A 24202-nucleotide genomic window follows, 5' to 3' on the forward strand; every position below is an offset into this window, starting at 1 on the left:
TTGATCTGGGCATGTTATCAGCTTTGTCAGATTTCTATCTGTTTTATAAAGGTGTTTGTGTAATCGCGGTATTGCTGTTAAACACTTCAGTCCAATTATTGCCATAACCTGATTTTTCCCGGTCGGAGTTTTGTTCTGCATGTAAACGCACTCAATAGGCTGCCAAATTGGACACATTTACAAACAATATCTGAATGCATTATATCAATTTTGTGGAAAAACTGATATGCATTGCTCAGGATTTCTAAAACATAGATTATATCTTATAAAATTATACCGTTTTGAAAGTAAAGAGCTCAGGTTGCTAATACCTTCAGGAATTATCTGGTGAATATAACTCTTATGCCAGCCAGAACAATTGAACGTGTGTTTTATAATTGCTGTTATTAAACAGAAAACAAAAATATAAGAGAAATATTTATTTTTTGATGTCTGCATTTACCAATTTTCACTGTAGAAATCACAAAGATTTCCCCTTTTTATGTACATAAGAACACTTTTAAAAGTATCGGTATTGGTATTGGGATACTAGCCTTGGTATTACGTGGTATCGGATCGAAATGAAAATTAGTCCAAAGAGGGACCGCGCTGGTGCAGCCGCGCCTTCAAAACAATAAACGAGCGCTGTGTGACAAAGACGTTTTTCAGCCGGAGACAGAGTCACTGCATGGGCAGCGCCACCTAGTCAGGGGGTGTGAATTGCACTTGAGTCATGCCATGAAGGATCTTATGAATTTCATGCTAGATATGGCAAAGCACAACATAAATATTATATTTTAAAGATTGTCAGTTAAACAATAAAATAATATGCATGTTTTAGTGCTGTACGTATACATTTAACCTAATTTTCACGTATTATGTGTACACCTGGTAAGGAAATCCATAATACATACAAAATGTTTTACATGTGTATTTCTTTCAAATCACACATTTAATGCAGATTCGAAACCACTGTAAACATAATATGGTACAAAAAAAGTTGTAATTCATTTGATCAGTATGTTAGTGTCCCAACAATGAGCAGGAATAAAACATGCTACAAATACATATTTATTAAAGAGTCGTAAAGCTACTTAATCTGATATGAACTGATTAAATGGCCCATTTTCTGATTACACTGTAAAGTATGAAGCTGGTGCAGCAGGAAGGTAACTTCGATTGCATGAACTTCTGTGATTAGGACTCAACTCTATCTGCACCGCCTCCATGTGTGCTCTGCTCCAGACTGCAGCTCCAGTGCCGTAGTGACGTAGTGCGCAGACCGTGACGTAGTGCGCAGACTCCCGTATGACCCGAGCCGCTGAAAAGTGTCGTGACCCGAAGCCATTTCCTTTCACGTGGTCTGAGCATGTTTGGTCATGTGACTGTAGTCAGCTGATTCCATGCAGGACGAACATGGTCGTGCTGTCAGAGAGACGCTGAGGCGAGAAAATAAACCATCCAGTGTGTAACCGTTGAAAAAACAAACATACATTAATAACCAAAAAAGCTCCAACAAACAAGGTAGGCGAAAGTACGGTCAAATCCGAAGCGTAACATAAAGAGAGTGGGTTGGCAGTTGTTGAAAAACGATTTGGTCTATTGAGTCGAGCGCAGCTGTTTACAATAGAAATAACTTTATAGTCCTGCATTTTTATTATTTTTGGACACTGAACTTATTAACATATTTGTGGTGTGATAAGTAATGATGTGCATGGTTTTGCAAAAACATGAACGGAGGTTTGATGTGATCTGTTTTAGATCCCAGGAAAGACCCATTGCGTAATTATTTTGACCTCTGAGTCTGTCGACACGTAGATTGCATTTTACATTTTGTTTTCAGAAGTTTTGATGGATGGATGTACTGGACAAACACTGAACATAACACGTAGAAACAGAGCTACGAAGACGTGAAGAAGTTTTATAAGTTTCACCATTATATCATGCCTTATTATATTTAATTACGTTCTTTAAGTATTTGTAATATGAATTGATTCAAATCTCTGTCCAGATAACAATAATACATACATACATTTTAAACAATCACAACATTTAGTTTATTGTTTGTAATATAATCTACAAAAAAACGTAAATAAGACGATAAAGACAGAAATTGTATGAGAGTTGCCCCTCCCCCCTTTTTCTTCCCAAATCTGATATTAGTTATTCGATCTACGTTTTCATCTACACGTGATAACCACAGCAACAGCTCTTTCCAGCTACTTTTATTATTTGTTTATTTATTAAAATATATATATATATATATATATATATATTAGAAATCCTTAATATGTCAAATTATTTTGCGTATTGTGGTTTCTGCGTTATGAAACCATATGGATATAAATGTAATTGTGAGGGAGTTTGTCAATTTTAATTTGTACATGCAGTCAAACCAACTCTGTGTGTAACCAGCAAATAACATAGACACAGAGCAGTATTATAAAATTAAAATGATCCACTTGTTTTAAAACAAAACTTGTTTGATTGCAGATGAATGGACTGACAGTAGTCAATGGTCCATCAGAACACAATGGCACGGAGGGAGAACATGTCTGGGAGCGACCCTGGTCTTTGGAAGAGATGCGAAAAACCAGTGCAAACTGGTCTTTGGCAGCTGATTCTGGGGTAATCTGCTGTAGTATTACATTTTAAGAAATTCATTGCATTTATTCAAGTATTCAGTCATTACATAATTGTATGTTTTTAAAAACATGTAAACAGTGTTACATTTAAAGTGGGTTTGGTAGAGGAGATTCATTTTCTATTTTTCTGTATCCACAGCTGCTTCTGTTCCTCCAAGACTTTTCTCAGCGCATGCTCTCCAAAACCCATGAGATCGAGAAGCAGCTGGACGGCCTGATCCGTGACACAAAGGCGACCGACTCCTGCCTGCACACTGTCTTTAACGACTTCCTCATGCTCTCAAATACACAGTTCATTGAAAATGTACGTTGTTCCTTGCACTGCTCCTGCTTAAGCGAGCCATTAAATTCCTGTAAGAATAAAATAGATATTTGAGTGGAATTAGTAAAATTGACATCTGTGCTACACTGTAGTAGTTAAATTGTATGTAATCTAATATTCTGCATGCATTTATTTGGGATTCATAATCTATATTTTGGTGTATGCATGATCATCTGTGCCTTAAACTGTGCAGTTATTATTAATTAATTTATTATTATTATTATTTTTGTGTTATTACCAGCGAGTCTATGATGAGGAAGTGGAGGAGCCAGTCTCTAAGCCAGAGGCCGGAGAGAGACAGCCGGAGCAGGTATAGCTTCCACAGTCTCACAGTTTGTGGACTCTTCTTCTTTGAATATTTGGGAGTTAAAATCTATTGTATTTTACACATTAAATGTATTGCTATATAAACCATATTTGGATACATTCTTAGCACATCTTAGTTACACTATACCCCTTAAGTATGCTGTCTCTATCCATCATGAGATGTATAAATAAGCAGAGAATTGTTTGTCCACAGTGTTTTGAATTCCTTTATTTCATGTGAAGCTCAGCTCAAGCAGAGAATGCTTTTTTTTGTTGCTTCTGGTGATATTAAACATTTTTGTAGGAGAGAACGCGGGAACAGAAGGAAGCAGAACTTATCCCAAAAGTTCAAGAAGCAGTAAATTATGGATTAAGAGTTTTAGAGTCAGCTTTTGAACAATTGGACATCAAAGCAGGAAACTCAGACTCAGAAGATGAGGAAGTCATTGACAGAGTAGAGCCTATACTGGAACCCAAGGTAAGGCATATATTTTATGTTTGTTTAAAGTGACATTCTTCAGTCGTGGTCCCAATAAGTAATTCAAAATAAACGAATGTCCAAAAAAAACTATCTTTGTCGATTACATAAACTATTATTTTTTATCTTTATTGGTTATTTTTCTTTGTGTTCCCAGGATCTGTATGTTGATAGACCATTGCCTTACTTGATAGGCTCTCAACTATTCATGGAGCAAGATGATGTGGGGCTTGGGGACCTTTCAAGTGACGGTATTGTCATTGTCTTTCCTCAAACACTGCTTCAGATAAATCTAACAAAATACATAGCATAGAAGAGGGGGAAAATGTATTTATTTATTTATTTATTTGTTCTTTAATCCTATGTTGATCAGCTGTGGTTGCTGCTACGTTCCCAGTTAACACCTGATTTCTCATGCTTTTTTGGATCATGAAAGTTTGTGTGTGTGTATTTATTTGTTTATTTTTACAGAGATGTCAATTGATAGTGATCGGGACAGTGTAGTGGACAGTGAAGAGGACAAAGATGAAGAGGTACAGTGACCATTGTTGTCATATTTTTTGACTTCAGGTAATAACACAGAAGCTATTATATTATCCTAACCACTGTCTACATTATGTAACAGCCATCAGATGATGACTTTGATCAAGATGATGAAGTACAGGACATTGCAAAGAAAGTAAGTTTACTACATAATACTTATGATTTTTAGCCCTTCACATATTTTGTCTATTGGCTTTGGAGTGTGTTGTTTTTGTGGATTGAACTGTAATTAAGGACAATAAAGACATGCACAACAAAACATAACCCACAAATATTTTTAAATTATTGGACTAATTAAATGTCATCAATGATCTACATATTTCTTACATAAAACCCTTGTTCTGTATCCCTATTAAAATTACTTTAAGTGAGAAGTGATTATATTAACTTTGAATTTGCAAATCAAATTGATCAGACAATTGAATCCCTGTTTTAGCAGGCAGGAATATTACCTCTCAGTTCTGTCACATGAAGAATGTTACAAATGTGTCCAATCATGATTTATTTTCAGAAGTCATCATTGATCAGCGACGAGGAGGATGACGATGAAGAGGACGACTCCGACATCTTTGGCGATTCAGACAAGGAGGAGGATGAAGACAAAAAGGTATTGGTTTAAAGGTGGCTATGGTTAATTCACTCACCAGCCATGTCTTTTTGTCTTGAATGTAACCTTGTTGACATTTTTTGTGTTTTCAGTTTAATGCCTGAGTCAGGGAAGGGGATTGTTCAGGTTGGGAATAATCAGATTAAGAAAACTGTGAGAGAACTTTCTTTTGAAATTGTCAGTCACAGGCATCGACCCTGCATTGGCTTGGTAGATTACAGCAATCTAGGAAATGTAGAGCCATGGATTTGAGCCGTGTTTCTGTGATCTAAACCTGCATTTGGACTTGGATTATTGCTCTTCAACAGCATTATTACAAGAAGCGTTTCATCCTGTGTATTTTGGAGAGGTGTCCTGGAACTCTTGAGGCGAATACTGTTCTTGATCAGATCCCTCATGATGTGTGTGTGGTTCATTCTAGAACTCCACTGGGCCATCTTCCTTTGCTGATGAACTGGCGGCTCGTATTAAAGGTGATGTGCCTAGCAAAGAAGACGAGGAGCAGACATGTAAGTTTATTTTGGGCTTGAAGTTATGGTGTTGCAGGGCAGTGGTGAGGCTTACAAGGCTAGCTTCTGTTGACAGCTTCGAACCCATTGATGAAATAACTTTTTCTTGTTTTGGTGTTTGTACAAAGAAGAATTATCTTTCCATATGACAGACATACGATTTTAAAACTTTCAATTAGTCAGTTCTGCAGCGTAGTTCCATTCAATGCCATTCAATTCATCCAAACTAAAGTGACATCAAACTTAGTCCTGATTTTGTTAAACTGGTGCTGTAATGCAACACAACACAAACGTTTCTTCATTTCGTTGATAATTGACATGCATTCTTTTTTTCTTTGAAGCATTATCATCTGCTCCATCTGCAGCAAAGAAGAAGGGTAAAGGAAAGAAAGAATCAAAACCTGATAGAGCCCAGGGTAGGATAAATATCAGACACTAGCAAATTTAAGTTATCCAGAGGAAATGACTAAATCATTTCCTTCTAAATAGAGATTCTGGAAGACGAAATGCAAGCCCCAGTTATAACAGTGCTCTGAGGGCATTTCCTCCAATAATTTTATTCAAATAATATAAAACAAATACAGTACTGTGCAAAAGTTTTAGGCAGGTGTGAAAAATGCTGTAATGTAAGAATGCTTTCAAAAAGACATGTTAATAGATGATCATTAGCACCTGTCTGTCTAATTGTTTAATCATACACCTGACTATATGCCTACAAAATCCCTGACTTTGTGCAAGTGTACCTAGAAGAATTGATGCTGTTTAGAAGGCAAAGGGTGGTCACACCAAATATGGATTTGATGTAGATTTTTCTTCTGTTCACTCACTTTGCATTTAGTTAATTGATAAATATGATCTGTTAACATGTCTATTTGTGAAAGCATTCTTACTTTATAACATTTTTTCACACCTGCCTAAAACTTTTGCACAGTACTGTATATATCAACTAAGAACTACTGATTATTCTAAAATAAGTTGTTTTCTTAATTGACACTTTGTTTTTGCTCTAGGTCTTTAAGCATTTGTGACGGTACATTTTCAGAAACTGTTACTGGTGACAGTTTGATTTAATGACTTGCATAGCAGGATGAATAATCGGGCAGGCAATAGCCATGGGCAATTACCTTGATTATGTTGTTCTCCCTCTTGCTGGCACATGATAAGTAATGATTAATCAGTGTCTCTCAAATTAATTTGTGGAAGGCATTATTATACTGCGTGTTAATAAAGCCCTTGCAGTCATTTTTGATATCCATTATGAATCTACTGGGGAAGTATTATGGTGCTCCATCATTGTGTTCCTTAGCACACCAAAATTGCCTACTGAACACAGTGCTTCTCCATTGTCTGGCAGAAGATTCACTATTTACAATTATTTTCTCCATTGCCTGCCTTAATTGGCCATTACTTCATTGAGAACAGTTTTGTGTTCATTAAGGCCATTATAGTGGTGTTGCCGTTGATCTGTATCCCATCTGTTTTTAGTCATTTCAATTCCAGTAAACACTGAGGCTACACAAGGACATTAACAGAAATGCTCAATCATTTCTCAACCAAACAAAAGGCTATCTTTTTATATACCGGTGGTCGAATTTCAATGTATGGAAAGTGAATTTCATTAATTAGGCTTTAGAAGTTTGAGGCAATAACTTTTCTCAACACTGAGGTTGTGTTTAACCTTCATAGGTGAGGAGGATAACGATGAACTGTTCAAACCTCCGAAGATGGAAGATGAGGATTTCTCTCCTTTTGGGGGGAAAGGAGGTCTGTTCAGTGGAGGCAAGGGACTGTTTGATGACGATGATGAGGTAAATATTTGTCTGTCCATAGCTCGCACGATGCACAACGGGGAACCCCATTGCAGCTTGTCATATGTTTTCTGAGAATCGTTTCCAGATTGAACTTCAGCTTAAAAACTTATTTTTCTATGTTATCGGGATCCGCATTAAGAATAGTTAAGAGAACAGTGATAATCGTGATAATTTTAATCACTGTATTTATATTTTATAGGGGGATCTGTTTGCTGATGCACCAGAAGACAAGATCAGCAAACCACCTGTCAGTAAAGGTTGGTTGCCCTGAGGACAAAATCAAGCCACACACTAGATATTAAAAAAAAACCCTGTAATATTACAAACACCCTAACATACTGTAGCAGAGACGCTCCTCTCAATCATCCAACTGTGCACAGGACATGTAATTGCTGTCTGGTAAATGTTAATTGAATATGAACATCTGTGAAAAGCACTCAACTCTTAATGAACATGCAATGTCGAGAAAAGCATGAGTTAGGGATTTACCAGAGCATAAACAAAGAGGCAGTGATGGCACAGGCATGACATAAGTTGAACTCTAACCGGTTAAAGCTTAAAGCAAGAACAAAAATCAACCCTGGGAGGAACAGGAAGTGAAACTGCAGTTTTAAGCAGAGCTTCATTGTTGAATGTTGAGAATTATATTTTAGGTACCACAAACAATAATTATTGAAATATATGTACAGTGGGGGAAAAAGTATTTGATCCCCTGCTGATTTTGTACGTTTGCCCACTGACAAAGAAATGATCAGTCTATACTTTTAATGGTAGGTGTATTTTAACAGTGAGAGACAGAATAACAACAAAAAAATCCAGAAAAACGCATTTCAAAAAAGTTATAAATTCATTTGCATGTTAACGAGGGAAATAAGTATTTGACCCCTTCGACTTAGTACTTGGAGGCAAAACACTTGTTGGCAATCGCAGAGGTCAGACGTTTCTTGTAGTTGGCCACCAGGTTTGCACACATCTCGGGAGGGATTTTGTCCCACTCCTCTTTGCAGATCCTCTCCAAGTCATTAAGGTTTCGAGGCTGACGTTTGGCAACTCGAACCTTCAGCTCCCTCCACAGACTTTCTATGGGATTAAGGTCTGGAGACTGGCTAGGCCACTCCAGGACCTTAATGTGCTTCTTCTTGAGCCACTCCTGTGTTGCCTTGGCTGTGTGTTTTGGGTCATTGTCATGCTGGAATACCCATCCACGACCCATTTTCAATGCCCTGGCTGAGGGAGGGAGGTTCTCACCCAAGATTTGACGGTACATGGCCCCGTCCATCGTCCCTTTGATGCGGTGCAGTTCTCCTGTCCCCTTAGCAGAAAAACACCCCCAAAGCATAATGTTTCCACCTCCAAGTTTGACGGTGGGGATGGTGTTCTTGGGGTCATTCCTCCTCCTCCAAACACGGCGAGTTGAGTTGATGCCAAAGAGCTCGATTTTGGTCTCATCTGACCACAACACTTTCACCCAGTTCTCCTCTGAATCATTCAGATGTTCATTGGCAAACTTCAGACGGGCCTGTACATGTGCTTTCTTGAGCAGGGGGACCTTGCGGGCGCTGCAGGATTTCAGTCTGTCACGGTGTAGTGTGTTACCAATTGTTTTCTTGGTGACTATGGTCCCAGCTGCCTTGAGATCATTAACAAGATCCTCCCGGGTAGTTCTGGGCTGATTCCTCACCGTTCTCATGATCATTGAAACTCCACGAGGTGAGATCTTGCATGGAGCCCCAGACCGAGGGAGACTGACAGTTATTTTGTGTTTCTTCCATTTGCGAATAATCGCACCAACTGTTGTCACCTTCTCACCAAGCTGCTTGGCGATGGTCTTGTAGCCCATTCCAGCCTTGTGTAGGTCTACAATCTTGTCCCTGACATCCTTGGACAGCTCTTTGGTCTTGGCCATGGTGGAGAGTTTGGAATCTGATTGATTGATTGCTTCTGTGGACAGGTGTCTTTTATACAGGTAACGAGCTGAGATTAGGAGCACTCCCTTTAAGAGAGTGCTCCTAATCTGAGCTCGTTACCTGTATAAAAGACACCTGGGAGCCAGAAATCTTGCTGATTGATAGGGGATCAAATACTTATTTCCTTCATTAACATGCAAATCAATTTATAACTTTTTTGAAATGTGTTTTTCTGGATTTGTTTGTTGTTATTCTGTCTCTCACTGTTAAAATACACCTACCATTAAAATTATAGACTGATCATTTCTTTGTCAGTGGGCAAACGTACAAAATCAGCAGGGGATCAAATAAGTTTTTCCCTCACTGTATATATTTTTTAGCATATTTTTCCAACAGATATATACATAATGATATACTAAATGTTACAAGGTAAGAGTACCTTCATAGGGAAATAATAACTAGACAATAATTCAAAAGTAAGTGTTGTAGTTAAGGCAGGTTTAACTTTTTTGTTCCCCTTCAGAGCCAGCTCCAGCCATCAAGAAGATACCCACTGGTGCTGTCTCCATTTTCCCAGGTTAGGTGTATACATTGAAAGTTATATCTAACTGTTGTATTTGTTATTTACTTACTTATTAAGTAAATACATTTCATATATAATTTGCATCAGTAAGAAATCATATTCCTGAATTATTTTTTGTTCCAATGGCTCATGTGTCGAGGTCACAGTATATCAGAACTTTGGTTATCATGCATGTTACCTGATGCAATACATTTATTTAAATGCAGTCTTATTGAAGAAGGCAGTGTTTTAGATGGGTGGCCCACAATTGTAATATGATACGGTTAGCTATAAATATGTCGCATACAGAAAACCGAATACTAGCCTGGAGGGTAAATGACATGTCAGCACATTCAGCTGTCACCGCTCATTTTAACGGTTGTCTCAGCACTGCTGATTATGATGGTGGACTATTCTCTCAACTTATACTGCACAAATTCTCTCCTGTATCACAGAAAACACTGCATTCAATTTCCACAGTTGCAGATTCATCCTTGGTGCCCAAATAACCCTCTTGGAGTTCCCAGTCATCTTTATTTTCTGTTTCTGTTTTTGGTTGTAAAATAGAATGTTTTATTTCTTTATGAATTCTGTAGTTTTATGACTGTTTAATTTTTTTTCCCAGAAAATAGCCTATTTAGCTCTACGAAAAGAGAAGAATCCACAGAAGGCAGAGAGAATGGGAATCTGGTGGAAAACAAATGCCCGTCGGCCCCAAAACAGGCCGCCTTGGGAGGACTCTTCGATGACGACGATGAGGATGACTTCTTTAGTGGAAGCAGTCTCAAAAAGTCAAATTCTGGTAAATGCCTGATAGAGACTTCAGACACCTATATTGTATGCATACTGTTATATCATTGGATGAGTTTGATAGATTTTGAGTGGGATGAGTTGAGTATCCGGGCTGGTGTTACTGCCTGTGTAACACTTTCCTTGTTGTCTTTTGGTTTTTCAGGATTGGAAAAGCCAAAGCAGAAGAAAGCCGTGGATCTGTTTGGTGGAGATGAAGAAGATGATGCAGATATTTTCAATGAGATCAGCTCTGCAGCTCCCCAACCCAAAAATAAGGAAGAAGAAGCAGTGACCGTGACCGTGCCTGAGAAGAAGGTAGATTTTGTCCTGTGCCTTGGTCAGGTTTCCGTTGACCATTGTTCCTTTGCCAGAATCGGGCTTTACACTCACCTGGCACGGGTTGTACTGCTAGCCTTTATGATAGATCGTTCCTCACGCAGACTGGAAAACTGACTGTGTGAGCTATGTGAAGATTGGGAAGGGACTGTTTTGAATCATATTCCCCTCTTACAGATGCCTGCTGGTGCCATCTCCATGTTTGGACCCGGGACTAAGAACCTTCTTGCTGAAAGTCTGAGGAAACGGCAGCCGTCCACAAGCGAAGAATCTGAGAAATCTGAGAAATCTGAGGAGGTAATGAAGTTTTACTTTACTGTCTCTCTCTCACAACTCTTCTCCTTTTCTCCTCAATGCTTTCTGATCAAGGAATGTCTTTTGAATCTTCTGAAAAATATGGTTAATTTATCAGTTGAAATCCAGCCTTGCTAGTAAATAAATAATACTTTTTTATTAGATTTTTGTAATTATTTTAAAGAAATGCACTTGCGACAGATTTTTCAATTTTGTCGTTTTTTTCATAGAATGTCTCTTCTCAAGACATTTTCAGCACATCCACTAAGCCTTCTGAAAAGTCCAAACCCAAAAGCCTTTTTTCAGATGAGGAAGATTCACAGGTATACTTGAGAAATTTCGTTTTTGGGATGTGGATTTATTAAGATTTTATTCTAAGTTGTATAATTGGTGTAGACATATTTGGTTATTATAAAAAAAAATGGAATTAAGATATTTTCGATTTAAAATACATCTTTCATTAATTAAAATATACGGTCTTGTGAGGATATAGTTGATTTTTAAGCAGTGCACTAAAGTCTACAAATTATTCTAATGCTATGCAATTTTATTTATATTATTGCAAATTCGTAAGTGTTTCTTTGTATCCTGCAATGTTCATATCACACAAATTTAATCAGATCTTTTTTTTTTTTTTTTTAATTTAACACATTTAATTTAATCATAGGAGATATTTCAATCCATTCAGAACAGTAGTAAAAATCTGTCAAATCCTGCACCTGTAACCCAGAGCAAGATCAAGACACCTCTGTCCATTTTTGATGATGAAGAAGAAGAGGTAAGCTTAATGATGCCCTATACCTGGCTTTGCCTGTTTTGTTTTGCAGTTCAATATTCCTTTTACTATGTCGTCTTGGTAACAGTGTCTGCAAGTAAATATTATTGACATATAATGGAATAAAACTTTGTTAGATATGATTTTGTTTGGAAAGCTTTACATTCAGACCAAAGCTGAATGGATTTTACAGTGTATCCATGGTAATTAATCAGCACATCCCTTCCCCCATGTTTATCATTTGTCAGGATCTGTTTGCTTCCACCCCTCCAAAACCAACAGCCAAGAAGAGCTCATCACAGAAAGCAAGTAAACCCCTCTCAAGCTCGCTCTTTAGTGATGACGAGGTACAAACTGCAGTAGTTTCTTTTTACCTTTTTGAACTTTTAAAAGTTTAATTTGGAGTTGGCCCGGCTAAAATGCAGAAATAGTACATTTTTAAAAGTTGCTTTCACTGACTGTATTTTAGCTCCATCTTGTATTAAAGCTAGGTTCCAAACTTTCAAGTATTAGGCCATATTTATGGTTTAATTTTAGGTTACAAGGCTTTAGTAAAATAATCTCTTGCCAGCTCCATGTGCTCTGGAATGGACTATGTAAACATTGAAAACAAACACATGGTCACATAGGCTATATACAATAATTTAAAGAATTATGTGCATTTTTAAAAATTATTCTCCTACTTGGATGTCCATTTATAAATTGCATAAAAATCACAATATACTATATATACACTCACCTAAAGGATTATTAGGAACACCATACTAATACTGTGTTTGACCCCCTTTCGCCTTCAGAACTGCCTTAATTCTACGTGGCATTGATTCAACAAGGTGCTGAAAGCAGTCTTTAGAAATGTTGGCCCATATTGATAGGATAGCATCTTGCAGTTGATGGAGATTTGTGGGATGCACATCCAGGGCACGAAGCTCCCGTTCCACCACATCCCAAAGATGCTCTATTGGGTTGAGATCTGGTGACTGTGGGGGCCAGTTTAGTACAGTGAACTCATTGTCATGTTCAAGAAACCAATTTGAAATGATTCGACCTTTGTGACATGGTGCATTTTCCTGCTGGAAGTAGCCATCAGAGGATGGGTACATGGTGGTCATAAAGGGATGGACATGGTCAGAAACAATGCTCAGGTAGGCCATGGCATTTAAATGATGCCCAATTGGCACTACGGGGCCTAAAGTGTGCCAAGAAAACATTCCCCACACCATTACACCACCACCACCAGCCTGCACAGTGGTAACAAGGCATGATGGATCCATGTTCTCATTCTCTTTACGCCAAATTCTGACTCTACCATCTGAATGTCTCAACAGAAATCGAGACTCATCAGACCAGACAACATTTTTCCAGTCTTCAACTGTCCAATTTTGGTGAGCTTGTGCAAATTGTAGCCTCTTTTTCCTATTTGTAGTGGAGATGAGTGGTACCCGGTGGGGTCTTCTGCTGTTGTAGCCCATCCGCCTCAAGGTTATACGTGTTGTGGCTTCACAAATACTTTGCTGCATACCTCGGTTGTAACGAGTGGTTATTTCAGTCAAAGTTGCTCTTCTATCAGCTTGAATCAGTCGGCCCATTCTCCTCTGACCTCTAGCATCAACAAGGCATTTTCGCCCACAGGACTGCCGCATACTGGATGTTTTTCCCTTTTCACACCATTCTTTGTAAACCCTAGAAATGGTTGTGCGTGAAAATCCCAGTAACTGAGCAGATTGTGAAATACTCAGACCGGTCCGTCTGGCACCAACAACCATGCCATGCTCAAAATTGCTTAAATCACCATTCTTTCCCATTCAGACATTCAGTTTGGAGTTCAGGAGATTGTCTTGACCAGGACCACACCCCTAAATGCATTGAAGCAACTGCCATGTGATTGGTTGGTTAGATAATTACATTAATGAGAAATTGAACAGGTGTTCCTAATAATCCTTTAGGTGAGTGTATATATATATATAGAGTTAGGTCCATAAATATTTGGACAGTGACACAATTGTCATGATTTTGTCTTTGTATGCCACCACAATGGACTTGAAAGGAAACAATCAAGATGTGCTTTATGTGTAGATGTTCATCTTTAATTTGAGGGAAGATACATCCAAATTGGGTGAACGGTGTAGGAATTACACCCATTTTTATACTCATATTTTATATTTATATTCAAAGTAATTGGACAAACTAACACAATCATGAATTAAATTGTGAGTTTCAAAACACCCCAAGAACAAGCAGGAAGACGGCTGCAGTACAGGCCTGGCAGAGCATCACCAGAGAAGAAACCCAGCATCTGGGTTCCAGACTTTGACTGCAAAGGATTGAAGTATTGAATCTCACAATTTAATTCATGATTTTGTTAATTTGTCCAATTACTTTTGAGCCCCTAAAATTGCGGAGACCACATATAAAAATGTCTAATTCCTACACCGTTCACCTAGTTTGGATGTAACTACCCTCAAATTAAAGATGAAAGTCTACACTTAAAGAACATCTTGATTGTTTCCTTTCAAATCCATTGTGGTGGTGTACAGAGCCTAAATGATGACAATTGTGTCACTGTCCAAATATTTATGGACCTATCTATATATATATTTAGTATTTATTTTGGTATTTCTGACGGAATATTTTACTTTTCATTTAAAACTGTTGGTTGTTCTGTGGTTTCAGGATCAGTGGGTAACCTCCAAACCCCAACCAACCACAGTTAAGACTGAAGAAAAATCCGGAAGCACAAAGACCATTGAAACGATGCCTCCTAATCTCTCGGCGGGCGTGGCCCAGAATAAGGCCAGCTTGTTTGATGAAGACGATGATCTTTTTGCTGCTACAAAGGAATCTAGGTATCTTTCTCCATTTGTTTTAGCCTTTATTTTAAACTCATACATCATGAAACCCTTCTTTATAGTTTGAAGAATATTATGATATTCAAGTTTTTTGTACCTAGCTAATTAAAATCTGTAACAGAGAATGCCTTAATTCAAATGTCCGAAGCCACACCTTTGATTGTGTAAACACAAAAAATAGCTTTCCATCATTGTGTATTAATACAGTTTCTTCAGAAATTTCAATTCTTGTTTTCTTGTATACTTCTGTTCTTGGTAATGCTTGATCTTGGGGGAAAGAAATGAGAGTAGGTGTTCAATACTGAAGCCTGTTAAGTGCAGGTGCCATGTTTTCCCGACAATATCCTTCCTCTTTCTTTCATGTAGTCAGAAGAAGCCTCAGAGAATCTCTCTTCTGTTTGAGGAAGAAAACGAGAACGACGACGACAAGGGAACCCTATTCCAAATCGGAACAGCTGCCACTCCCAGTTCCCTGGATGTTAAAGTAGTAGGCAGACGTTCCCATCTGTTCAATAATAGGCCTGGTTTATTAGTTTTGTAACAGGATAAGGTGATGTTTGGTAGGAAAACCATTAAAGATGTGCACTGAATTTCAGAACGCCATGGTGGTATACAGTTGAAATATTGTTTTTGTTTGTGAGACGTGTATATGCTTCTAAACTAGGATTATGTACAAAGGGAGATATGTACAACATTTTTCTGTAGGAGTGAAAAAAATAAGAAAAAAGTAATTGGGAGTAAATTATTCCTCAAAATATAACAATGAAATCCTGCCCACAGAATATAAGGAATAGATGACATACTGCCAATAATAGCAAACCTTGCATCCACAGGACAGCATGTTTAGTACATCTGAACTGTTCATGTTAATCTTAAATTCAGAGGAATATAAAACTGTGCTGAGCATTTTTCTTGTCAATTTATTTCATACAGACACTATTTCTCAAGATCAAATGATACATTGGACTGGTTTCCAAACAGTGTGTGGAATTAGAAATGTTTCTAAAGAAAGCTAGAGATGGGGGGGCACGAAGTGGGAATTTTAACTCCCAGCGTTATCTTTTATCACATCTTGTAGAAATCGCAAGCAAGCCCTCTGGCTCCTTCTCTGTTTGACAAAGAAAGGACAGAAGACTTGTTTGAAGCGCCAGCAGAAGCAAAACTGCCTGTGGAAAGTGCAGACCCGAAGAAGAAGCCTGCTGGGGCTGTCAGCCTTTTTGGGGGATTTGATGTATTTGGACAACGGAAACCAGATGCAGCAAAGGTGAATGTTAGTTTGAAATGTATTTAAAATGTAGAAAATTCCACCTAAACAAAACTGTCCTCTCTCAATGGAGTTCTTTTGATCTTGCTGACAATGTCATTGACATTTTTTTGTAAGATTAAAATTGGAAAGATTTTTTTTTTTTCTTCTGGTCTATCTGGATGTATAGCTAATGGTATGTATGCTTAATGATATACTTGAAATGCAAATTTGTCCATAAATACAGATCAAGAGTCCTTTGGAAGACCCCGAGGATGATGAGTTCCTCTACAAAGATGCCCCTCCCCCCCTGGAAGAGGAACCCAAGAGCAAGAAGAAAAACGTACTGAGCCTGTTCGATGACGATGATGAAGATGAAGAGGAACAAAGCCCCATCTTAATATCCAGCAAGCCAGCAGTAAAAAACCCACAGAAGGTGTGTACATTGAGAGACATTTTTAACACACACATTTAAGTTACAGTGTATTTTCAAGATCATTTTTTAATTGAATAAGTGAACGGCTATTATGTACCTTGAGACATCACAGGTTAGTTCCTAGCCATTACAGAGTAGATTTTTTAATATATTGTATTCAGACTGAGATTGACATAAAGCTGATTTAGATGAAAGCTTGACCAAATTCTAACAGATGCTAAAATGTATGAAGTATAATTTTTGGAACTTTCTTTAATTGAGATAACACTACTCAGTTGATAGGTTTACATGGTTAGACTGCTGTATGAAAAAAAAAGAAACAAAAGTACTGCTTTGTCTGCTAAAAAATTCTGTGGAATGAATTGTCAAATGTTCCAGATAATGATTTTTATTTTTATAGCCAACTGAGCAGAGACCTCGAACAAAGAGCACAGGAGTTTTCCAAGACGAGGAGCTGCTGTTCAGCCAAACACAGCAAAAGGACAATGACCCAGATGTTGATCTCTTCTCCAGCACAGGAAAACCTGCGGTGAGTTTTGTAACCTTAGTATCTGTTCGAGGGCAAATGAAGGATGTACAAAATAAAAACCTCTTAAAAGATATTGTGAAAGAAATTTTAGAAACATTTTTCAATCTTTTTTCCCCTCCTTCTGTTGTGATGACTCCAGTGTTGTTAATATCGTATGAAAACTTATCAACATTTTATAGAATACAGAAATTATAGGAAATCTTGCAAATAATTCCCTATAGAATAATTTGTGCAAAAACAAATCCTCCAACATATTTTACATACATTTTGTTTTGTTCAAGCTGAACATCTTTTTTACAAAATAAGAAAAGAAACGCAGACTTACATTCCCATCTGCTGGAGGAAAGCCTCATTACAGTTGTAATCACAGAATAATCACAGGCAAGCACTGGAATTAGTTTATACATTTAAAAAGCTTATCTTTCAGTCTATAAGACACACTGCCACCAGACTGTCATGTCTTAAGTTTTAATTAAGAGTGATTAGTATTGCATCGCTCTAATTGTGCCTGCCTTTCTTGGACAGAGCCCGAATCCTGCCCCCATGAATCCAGCAGCACCGGTGCTGTTTGGTGATGATGATGAAGATGATCTCTTCAGTTCTGGGAAGCCCAAACCACCACTGGTATGTTTTTTTTTTAATTTATTTATTTATATCCTTTAGGAACTAAAACACTTGAAATCAAACTGCTACTTTGCTAGAACAGTCGTATCGCATTGTTGAAGAGCCCCCTTCTGGCCAAACAGTGCATCACAGAGCATATCATATACCTTTAAACATTTTAAGTGCAAGTTTGTAAAACTGTAATAAATATATAAATACATTTTACCTGCAGAAGCCACCTGAGAAGAAAACCACCAAACCATATAAAGATGAGAACCTCTCAGCTCTGCCAAGCGAGGGGTTTACTAAGGCTGCTTCCACATCACCCCCCAAACCGATGATCCCCCCGAAAGCAGCAGATAATAAGGTGAGTTTGCTTAAAGAAAAAAATAATTTGCCAATTGTTTAGTTTTTGTTTTTTTTCACATTAATGTCAAGTGTTTTGTATTGTATGAGATGCAACATCACTGAAATAATAATAAGAAAATAAATAATGGAATATTTGTAACATACACATATAAGTAGCCCTTCATGTACTTTTTATTTTGTTTTTACTTTTTTTTTACTTGCATGTTTAAATGTTAAAGCCAGTGATAATTTACCCAATATGCATATTTCATGTGAATAATCAAATAAGATTTTAAGGGCTTAAACCTGTTTTACGTTTAGATATAGCCTAAAACAGAACATGATTGTGGCAGTCAGAAGACTACCAGGATCAACAACCTTAGTGCTTTCCTGTTGAATGCTTAAATAATTAAAATATATTTTGGAACAAAGACAATTTGGTGTCGAAGGTTGCCTTCCCTAGGTAATAGAGATCAGAGTGAGATTAATCCCTTTTCCATTGCCTCAGCTGTTTGATCCATCTTATAAAGGGAAAAATGAACAGGTATGAGCTACAACAGGAATCTACAGTGTTTTTTAATACATAATAAATGTGACTTATTCTTATTTGATCATACAGAAGCCGGCAGGCTCAGCCCCTGTTAAAAGTAAAGAGCCTTCATCACGGATTGGAAAACTTCAAGTACATTTTATTGCTATTTTATTTTTCCAACAAAATCTTACCACTTCCCTTAACAGACTCTTGTTTTTCCAACCTGCCTTTCTCTGCAAGATCTTCCATGAAAACTTCCTCCTCAGATTCAAAGAAATCTCTTGCTCTTTTCTTAATCTTTAATAGAGTGGAATGAGGTGTTGACATGTCGCCAAGAAATGTAATTAGCTAGTTCTTACTGTGACCTTTTTGACCAATCTTTCTGTTTTTCTTGCAGCATATGCACTATAATTAGCTTGTTACTGATTTAAGGAATTGTGTAAGCATGTATATCCTTTATAGAGGATAGTACAATGCCAGTTATATGTAACCTCTGTGTCAGCTCTGTCCTGTGTCAGCTAACATGTACGGTATTTATCTATAAACCCATGCAATCTGATCAGCAATATTTCTTGGAGAGTTTAATCTTAACAATTGTGGATATTTGCCACAGAGGATTATAAACACTTTTAAAAAGCTACTTTACAAGGGTATGCTTTTAACTTGCTTCTGTTCCTGCACTATTAATTCTTCCTTTTTCTATTTTATCCCTAACAGAAAATTATATTGGACAAAAAATTACAAATAAAAATAGATTTATTTTAGGATTGTGTCCCTTGCAGGCTAATTTGGCCATTAATCCGGCTAGCCTCCTCCCTGGTGCCTCACGGCGAATTCCAGGAGCAGAAAGTGTGATCCCTGGCCCGGCGCCCTCACAGCCTCCCGCTCAAGAGGACCTGCCAGGCTCGGCTCACACCTCACACTCTCGGAGAGCAGGGGAGGTGGCGGTCAGCTTTGACACTCCAGTTCAGGCCAAGACTCTGCAGAGTGCCAATAAGGTGGGTCAGTCTTTAATGAATTCCTATTGAAACCTATCCTTAGCTTTCACAGAATTATGCACATTTATTATTTGTATAATAAGAAAAAATAACTCTTTGTTGAAGAAAATCACAAATATATATCACTTTGTTTAAACTGAACGTTGCATTCATCTGTGTTGGAAGGGTCGGACCAAAGGAGCTGGCAACCGCAGGCCGCAGACGAGAGCAGCCCGGCAGTTGGCAGCACAGGTGTCAGACGAGATCAAGGATGAGGACTACAGAGTTGAAAGTGCCATAGGGGCTGGGTCCACCTCTGCTGTTCACACACAGACACCTCCAGCCCCAGACCTTAAATCCAACACCCACGCTATACCACCATTCCCAGAGGTGGCAGTACCCAGACTGCATGCAATAGAGAAGACGTCAGCCAAAAAGGAGGTGCCTGAGCCCAAATTACCTGTAGCAGATGAGGATCTTTTTGGATCAGATGATCTATTTTCTCCGTCAGTGGCTACAAAGGAATTGCCATCTCCAAAACCAAAATTGAAGACTTCTGAGGGCATGACAAAACCACAAGGCCAGCTGCAAAGCAAGGAGGTGCTGCCCTCCATATTTGATGACCAAGGAGATGATCTGTTCAACTCTGCCAAGCAGAAGCCCTCAAAGAAAATCAAGTCCATTCCATTCCTGGAGGAGGAGGAGGATGATGACATTTTTGGCATGGGAAAGAGCAGCAGCATAACCAGTAAGAAAGAAACGAAGCCTTCCACACAGAAGGAGCCTAAAGTGCCCAAACAGGACATTTTTCAGGTATGCCTTATGTGGTGAGACATTTTTAACTAAATGGGTTAAGAATAAGGAACTGTACGGTGTACTTTGTATACACATAATATAGTCATTTTTGGTTTTACAATTAGTTATTACAGTTGTACTTTTTTTTTTTTGCGGTTGTTTGTTTGTACACTACAAAAGTTCACTTCTATACTCCTATTTCTGCAGGACGATATTTTTGAGGCAGAATCGGATAAAGCTGCAAAAAAGCCTAAAGAAAAAGTCCTGGATGCCAACTTGTTTGATGATAATGTTGACATATTTGCTGATTTAACAGTAACAAAACCAAAAGAAAAGAAGTCAAAGAAGAAAGTGGAAACTAAATCAATATTTGATGATGATATGGGTGAGTGACAGTAAATGTATTTACAATCCTTTTTGTGTTGCTGCTTCATTCATGACCATGAAGGAGACTGTCGTGTCATGGTAGTCAATAGTGAGATTTTTTTCTTGGGACTTTTCGCACTTTATGTACAAGTTTCTGTCTACCTACAGTACTGTGCAAAAGTTTTAGGCAGGTGTGAAAAAATGCTGTAAAGTAAGAATGCTTTCAAAAGTAGACATGTTAATATATTATATTTATCAATTAACTAATTGCAAAGTGAGTGAACTGAAGAAAAATCAACATCAAACCCATATTTGGTGTGACCACCCTTTGCCTTCAAAACGGCATCAATTCTTCTAGGTACACTTGCACAAAGTCAGGGACTTTGTAGGCATATAGTCAGGTGTATGATTAAACAATTATACCAGACAGGTGCTAATGATCATCAATTCAATATGTAGGTTGAAATACAACCATTAACTGAAACAGAAACAGCTGTGCAGGAGGAATAAAACTGGGTGAGGAGCAGCCAAACTCAGCTAACAAGGTGAGGCTGCTGAAGACAGTTTACTGTCAAAAGTCATACACTATGGCAAGACTAAGCACAGCAACAAGACACAAGGTAGTTATACTGCATCAGCAAGGTCTCTCCCAGGCAGAAATGTCAAGGCAGACAGGGGTTTCCAGATGTGCTGTCCAAGCTCTTTTGAAGAAGCACAAAGAAATGGGCAACGTTGAAGTCCATAGACACAGTGGTTGGCCAAGGAAACTTACTGAAGCAGATGAGAGACGCATCATGCTTACTTCCATTCTCAATCGGATGAGGACCAGCAGTGCCATCAGCTCAGAATTATCAAAAAATGGTGGGACCCTGGTACACCCATCAACTGTCCGGAGAAGTCTGGTCAGAAGTGGCCTTCATGGAAGACTTGTGGCCAAAAAGCCATACCTCAGACATGGCAACAAGGCCAAGTGACTCAACTATGTGCGAAAACAACAGGAACCGGAGTGCAGAAAAATGGCAGCAGGTGATCTGGACTGATGAGTCAAAATGTGAAATATTTGGCTGTAGCAGAAGGCAGTTTGTTCGCTGAAGGGCTGGAGAGCGGCACACGAATGAGTATCTGCAGGCAACAGTGAAGCATGGTGGAGGTTCCTTGCAAGTTTGGGGCTGCATTTCTGCAAATGGAGTTGGGGATTTGGTCAGAATGAATGGTCTCCTCAATGCTGAGAAGTACAGGTAGATACTTATCCATCATGCAGCATGACAACGACCCCAAACATAAAGCGACAGACATTAAGAACGATCTTCAGCGCAAGGAAGAACAAGGAGTCCTGGAAGTGATGGTATGGCCCCCACAGTGCCCTGATCTCAACATCATCAAGTCTGTCTGGGATTACATGGAGAGAGAAGCAACTGAGGCTGCCTAAACCTACAGAAGAACTGTGGTTAGTTCTCCAAGATGTTTGGACCAACCTACCTGCCAAGTTCCTTCAAAACCTGTGTGCAAGTGTACCTAGAAGAATTGATGCTGTTTTGAAGGCAAAGGGTGGTCACACCAAATATGGATTTGATGTAGATTTTTCTTCTGTTCACTCACTTTGCATTTAGTGAATTGATAAATATAATCTATTAACATGTCAATTTTGAAAGCATTCTTACTTTACAGCATATTTTCACACCTGCCTAAAACTTTTGCACAGTACTGTATATTTTTTCTTAATTGGTCTTTCTTGGTTAATATTTTTTGACAGTTTTCAAAATATTTTAAAGCTTTTCAATATGTTACATAAATGATCAACAGTACTGCAATACACTGCAGTGTATTTACCTTTCGTATTCTCTTTTTAAGATGACATATTTTCGTCTGGCACAACAAAAGCAGTAGCGAAGCCCCAGTCCAAATCAAAAAAGAGTCCGTCGGCTCAGGAGAGCAGCACGAAAGAGGAAACAGACCACAGCATCTTCGATGACCCCTTGAACGCATTGGGTGGCAATTGAATTACTTTAGGTTTCAGACTTTTAATACTGTGCAAACAGATTTGTATTATTTGAGTGATACACAAGGGGTAGTATGCATTAACACTGTTAATAGATTGTTGTTGAAGTCATTCATAACCTGTACAAATAAAAGTAAAATATGTCAAAATTAATTCCCTGTCACATGCCCAAAATCAGATTTTATATATATATATATATATGTAGTATCTTTTTTTGCAGGAGGCGGAGGTTCAGTGAGACTAACTCTAAATATTAACTGCTCCATTTCTTTCATTTTTTGATTGATGTAGCACTTACACCACCTGCACTAATTTATCCAAACAAAATGTTTCTTTTTTATACAAAAAATAAACAAATACATCAAACATTGTAAGATTATCTTTTATATATGTTCAGTTCATCATATACTGTAATATTTGAAATTAAGAATATTTGGTAACAGCATTACAATTCTGTTAAAATTGACATTTTCAGTATTGGGACATATTTACTGAAGTCTGTAAACTGCCTGATATGTTCAGCTTTTGATATATGTATGTTTTCATTGTAATTCTGATTTCTGAGAACTAAAGAATGGCATTTTGTGTCACTGTATTTTACTCCCTTACTACTCCCCTTTACTACAATCTATTTATAATTATTTTAAAAGCATGGGAAAACTGGGGTCCCCAAAGCTGGACTAGTTTTCTAATGCAGCTGTTCACCTACGATCTTAAACAGTGTTCTGTGGACCAGTGGTACTCCAGAAGCTCCACTACTGTGCTCTAGGTTTTGGGATTCGGCTAGGTTGAAAAACACAGGTTCTTAAGTAAAATCCTTTTTTAAGAATAGAAGTTTAGGTTTAGGAATCAGATTGATACATTGAATGTGTCTAGGGTTAAGATTAGGTTCCAGAGCAAAAGGTGGATAGGGTTGTGGTTGAGTTTCTACTGAATTAGATCACTATTTGAGCTTTCGCCCTGGGTATTGTTAGTGCTAATAAGGGCAGTTCTACCGTACAATGGTGTATTGTCACAAGGCATTCTGTTTGGCACTACACTGCAGTGTTACAGAATAAAGATTTGGAGCATTATTGGCTTGTTAGGCTTATTAATTGTTCTTTCATTTTCTGTGGATTTGGATGAGTAAAAATGAAATCAGAATGTGGAATGTAATATCTTTCTCCCCAATGAATCTATGGGAAATTGTGAAAAGAAACAATTATTCTTTAAACATCACTTTCACAATGGTAAAGGTAAGTGGATTATTTTTTTATTTTTTATTTTTTTTGCAGGATTACTTATTGTAATGATGTTGATGATGATGGTGTGTCATCCAAGTGGATTACTCTCAAGATTATAATGGCAAGTGTGTATGTGTAAAGCCGCACCACTCGACATGGATGATGGATTCTACTGAGAATCGTCCGAACTCGAATTGCTCGCTGTCGAATTTACATTAATACTGTGGTTCTGTATCTAAACCAAAAATATATTTTAATGGGTGTCCCTCTCCCAAAATAATTTAAAAAAATGAATGAGCTAGTAAGCCATTCCTTTCTCTTAGCCCCTTGTCTTTAGCGTCAGGATAGATTCAGGGCGTCCGCGTCTCCAAGGTGCACAATGTCAGTCACATGTGAAATGTTGTTGGAGATGAGGGTCAACATCCGGGAAACACAA

At 38.0% G+C, this 24202-nt stretch overlaps 1 protein-coding gene across 8 annotated transcripts; it reads left to right on the top strand.

Annotated features, from left to right (window-relative positions):
- The first annotated feature begins 1353 nt into the window (after positions 1 to 1353).
- On the top strand, positions 1354 to 23616 carry washc2c (WASH complex subunit 2C). Of its 8 annotated transcripts, none has more exons than XM_066692770.1 (32): positions 1354 to 1503; positions 2473 to 2607; positions 2764 to 2928; positions 3188 to 3256; positions 3557 to 3730; positions 3888 to 3981; positions 4202 to 4263; positions 4356 to 4409; positions 4785 to 4880; positions 5302 to 5389; positions 5731 to 5805; positions 7076 to 7197; positions 7400 to 7457; positions 9631 to 9684; positions 10295 to 10471; positions 10625 to 10776; positions 10975 to 11094; positions 11322 to 11414; positions 11759 to 11869; positions 12115 to 12213; positions 14540 to 14712; positions 15082 to 15202; positions 15794 to 15979; positions 16206 to 16394; positions 16795 to 16923; positions 17449 to 17547; positions 17759 to 17893; positions 18494 to 18556; positions 19189 to 19404; positions 19570 to 20196; positions 20386 to 20563; positions 22396 to 23616. In XM_066692770.1, exons 2-32 carry the CDS (start codon positions 2473 to 2475, stop codon positions 22542 to 22544), a joined length of 4263 nt encoding a protein of 1420 aa, XP_066548867.1. In that variant the 5' UTR covers positions 1354 to 1503; the 3' UTR covers positions 22545 to 23616. The 8 variants fall into 8 exon arrangements, with proteins under 8 accessions (XP_066548867.1, XP_066548868.1, XP_066548870.1 ...); XM_066692771.1 differs by having other exon boundaries at positions 15082 to 15199; XM_066692773.1 differs by having other exon boundaries at positions 12115 to 12171.
- The last annotated feature ends 586 nt before the right edge of the window (positions 23617 to 24202 follow it).

Source organism: Amia ocellicauda, chromosome 20 (assembly GCF_036373705.1).
Source record: "Amia ocellicauda isolate fAmiCal2 chromosome 20, fAmiCal2.hap1, whole genome shotgun sequence".
Classification (NCBI taxonomy): Eukaryota; Metazoa; Chordata; class Actinopteri; order Amiiformes; family Amiidae; genus Amia; species Amia ocellicauda.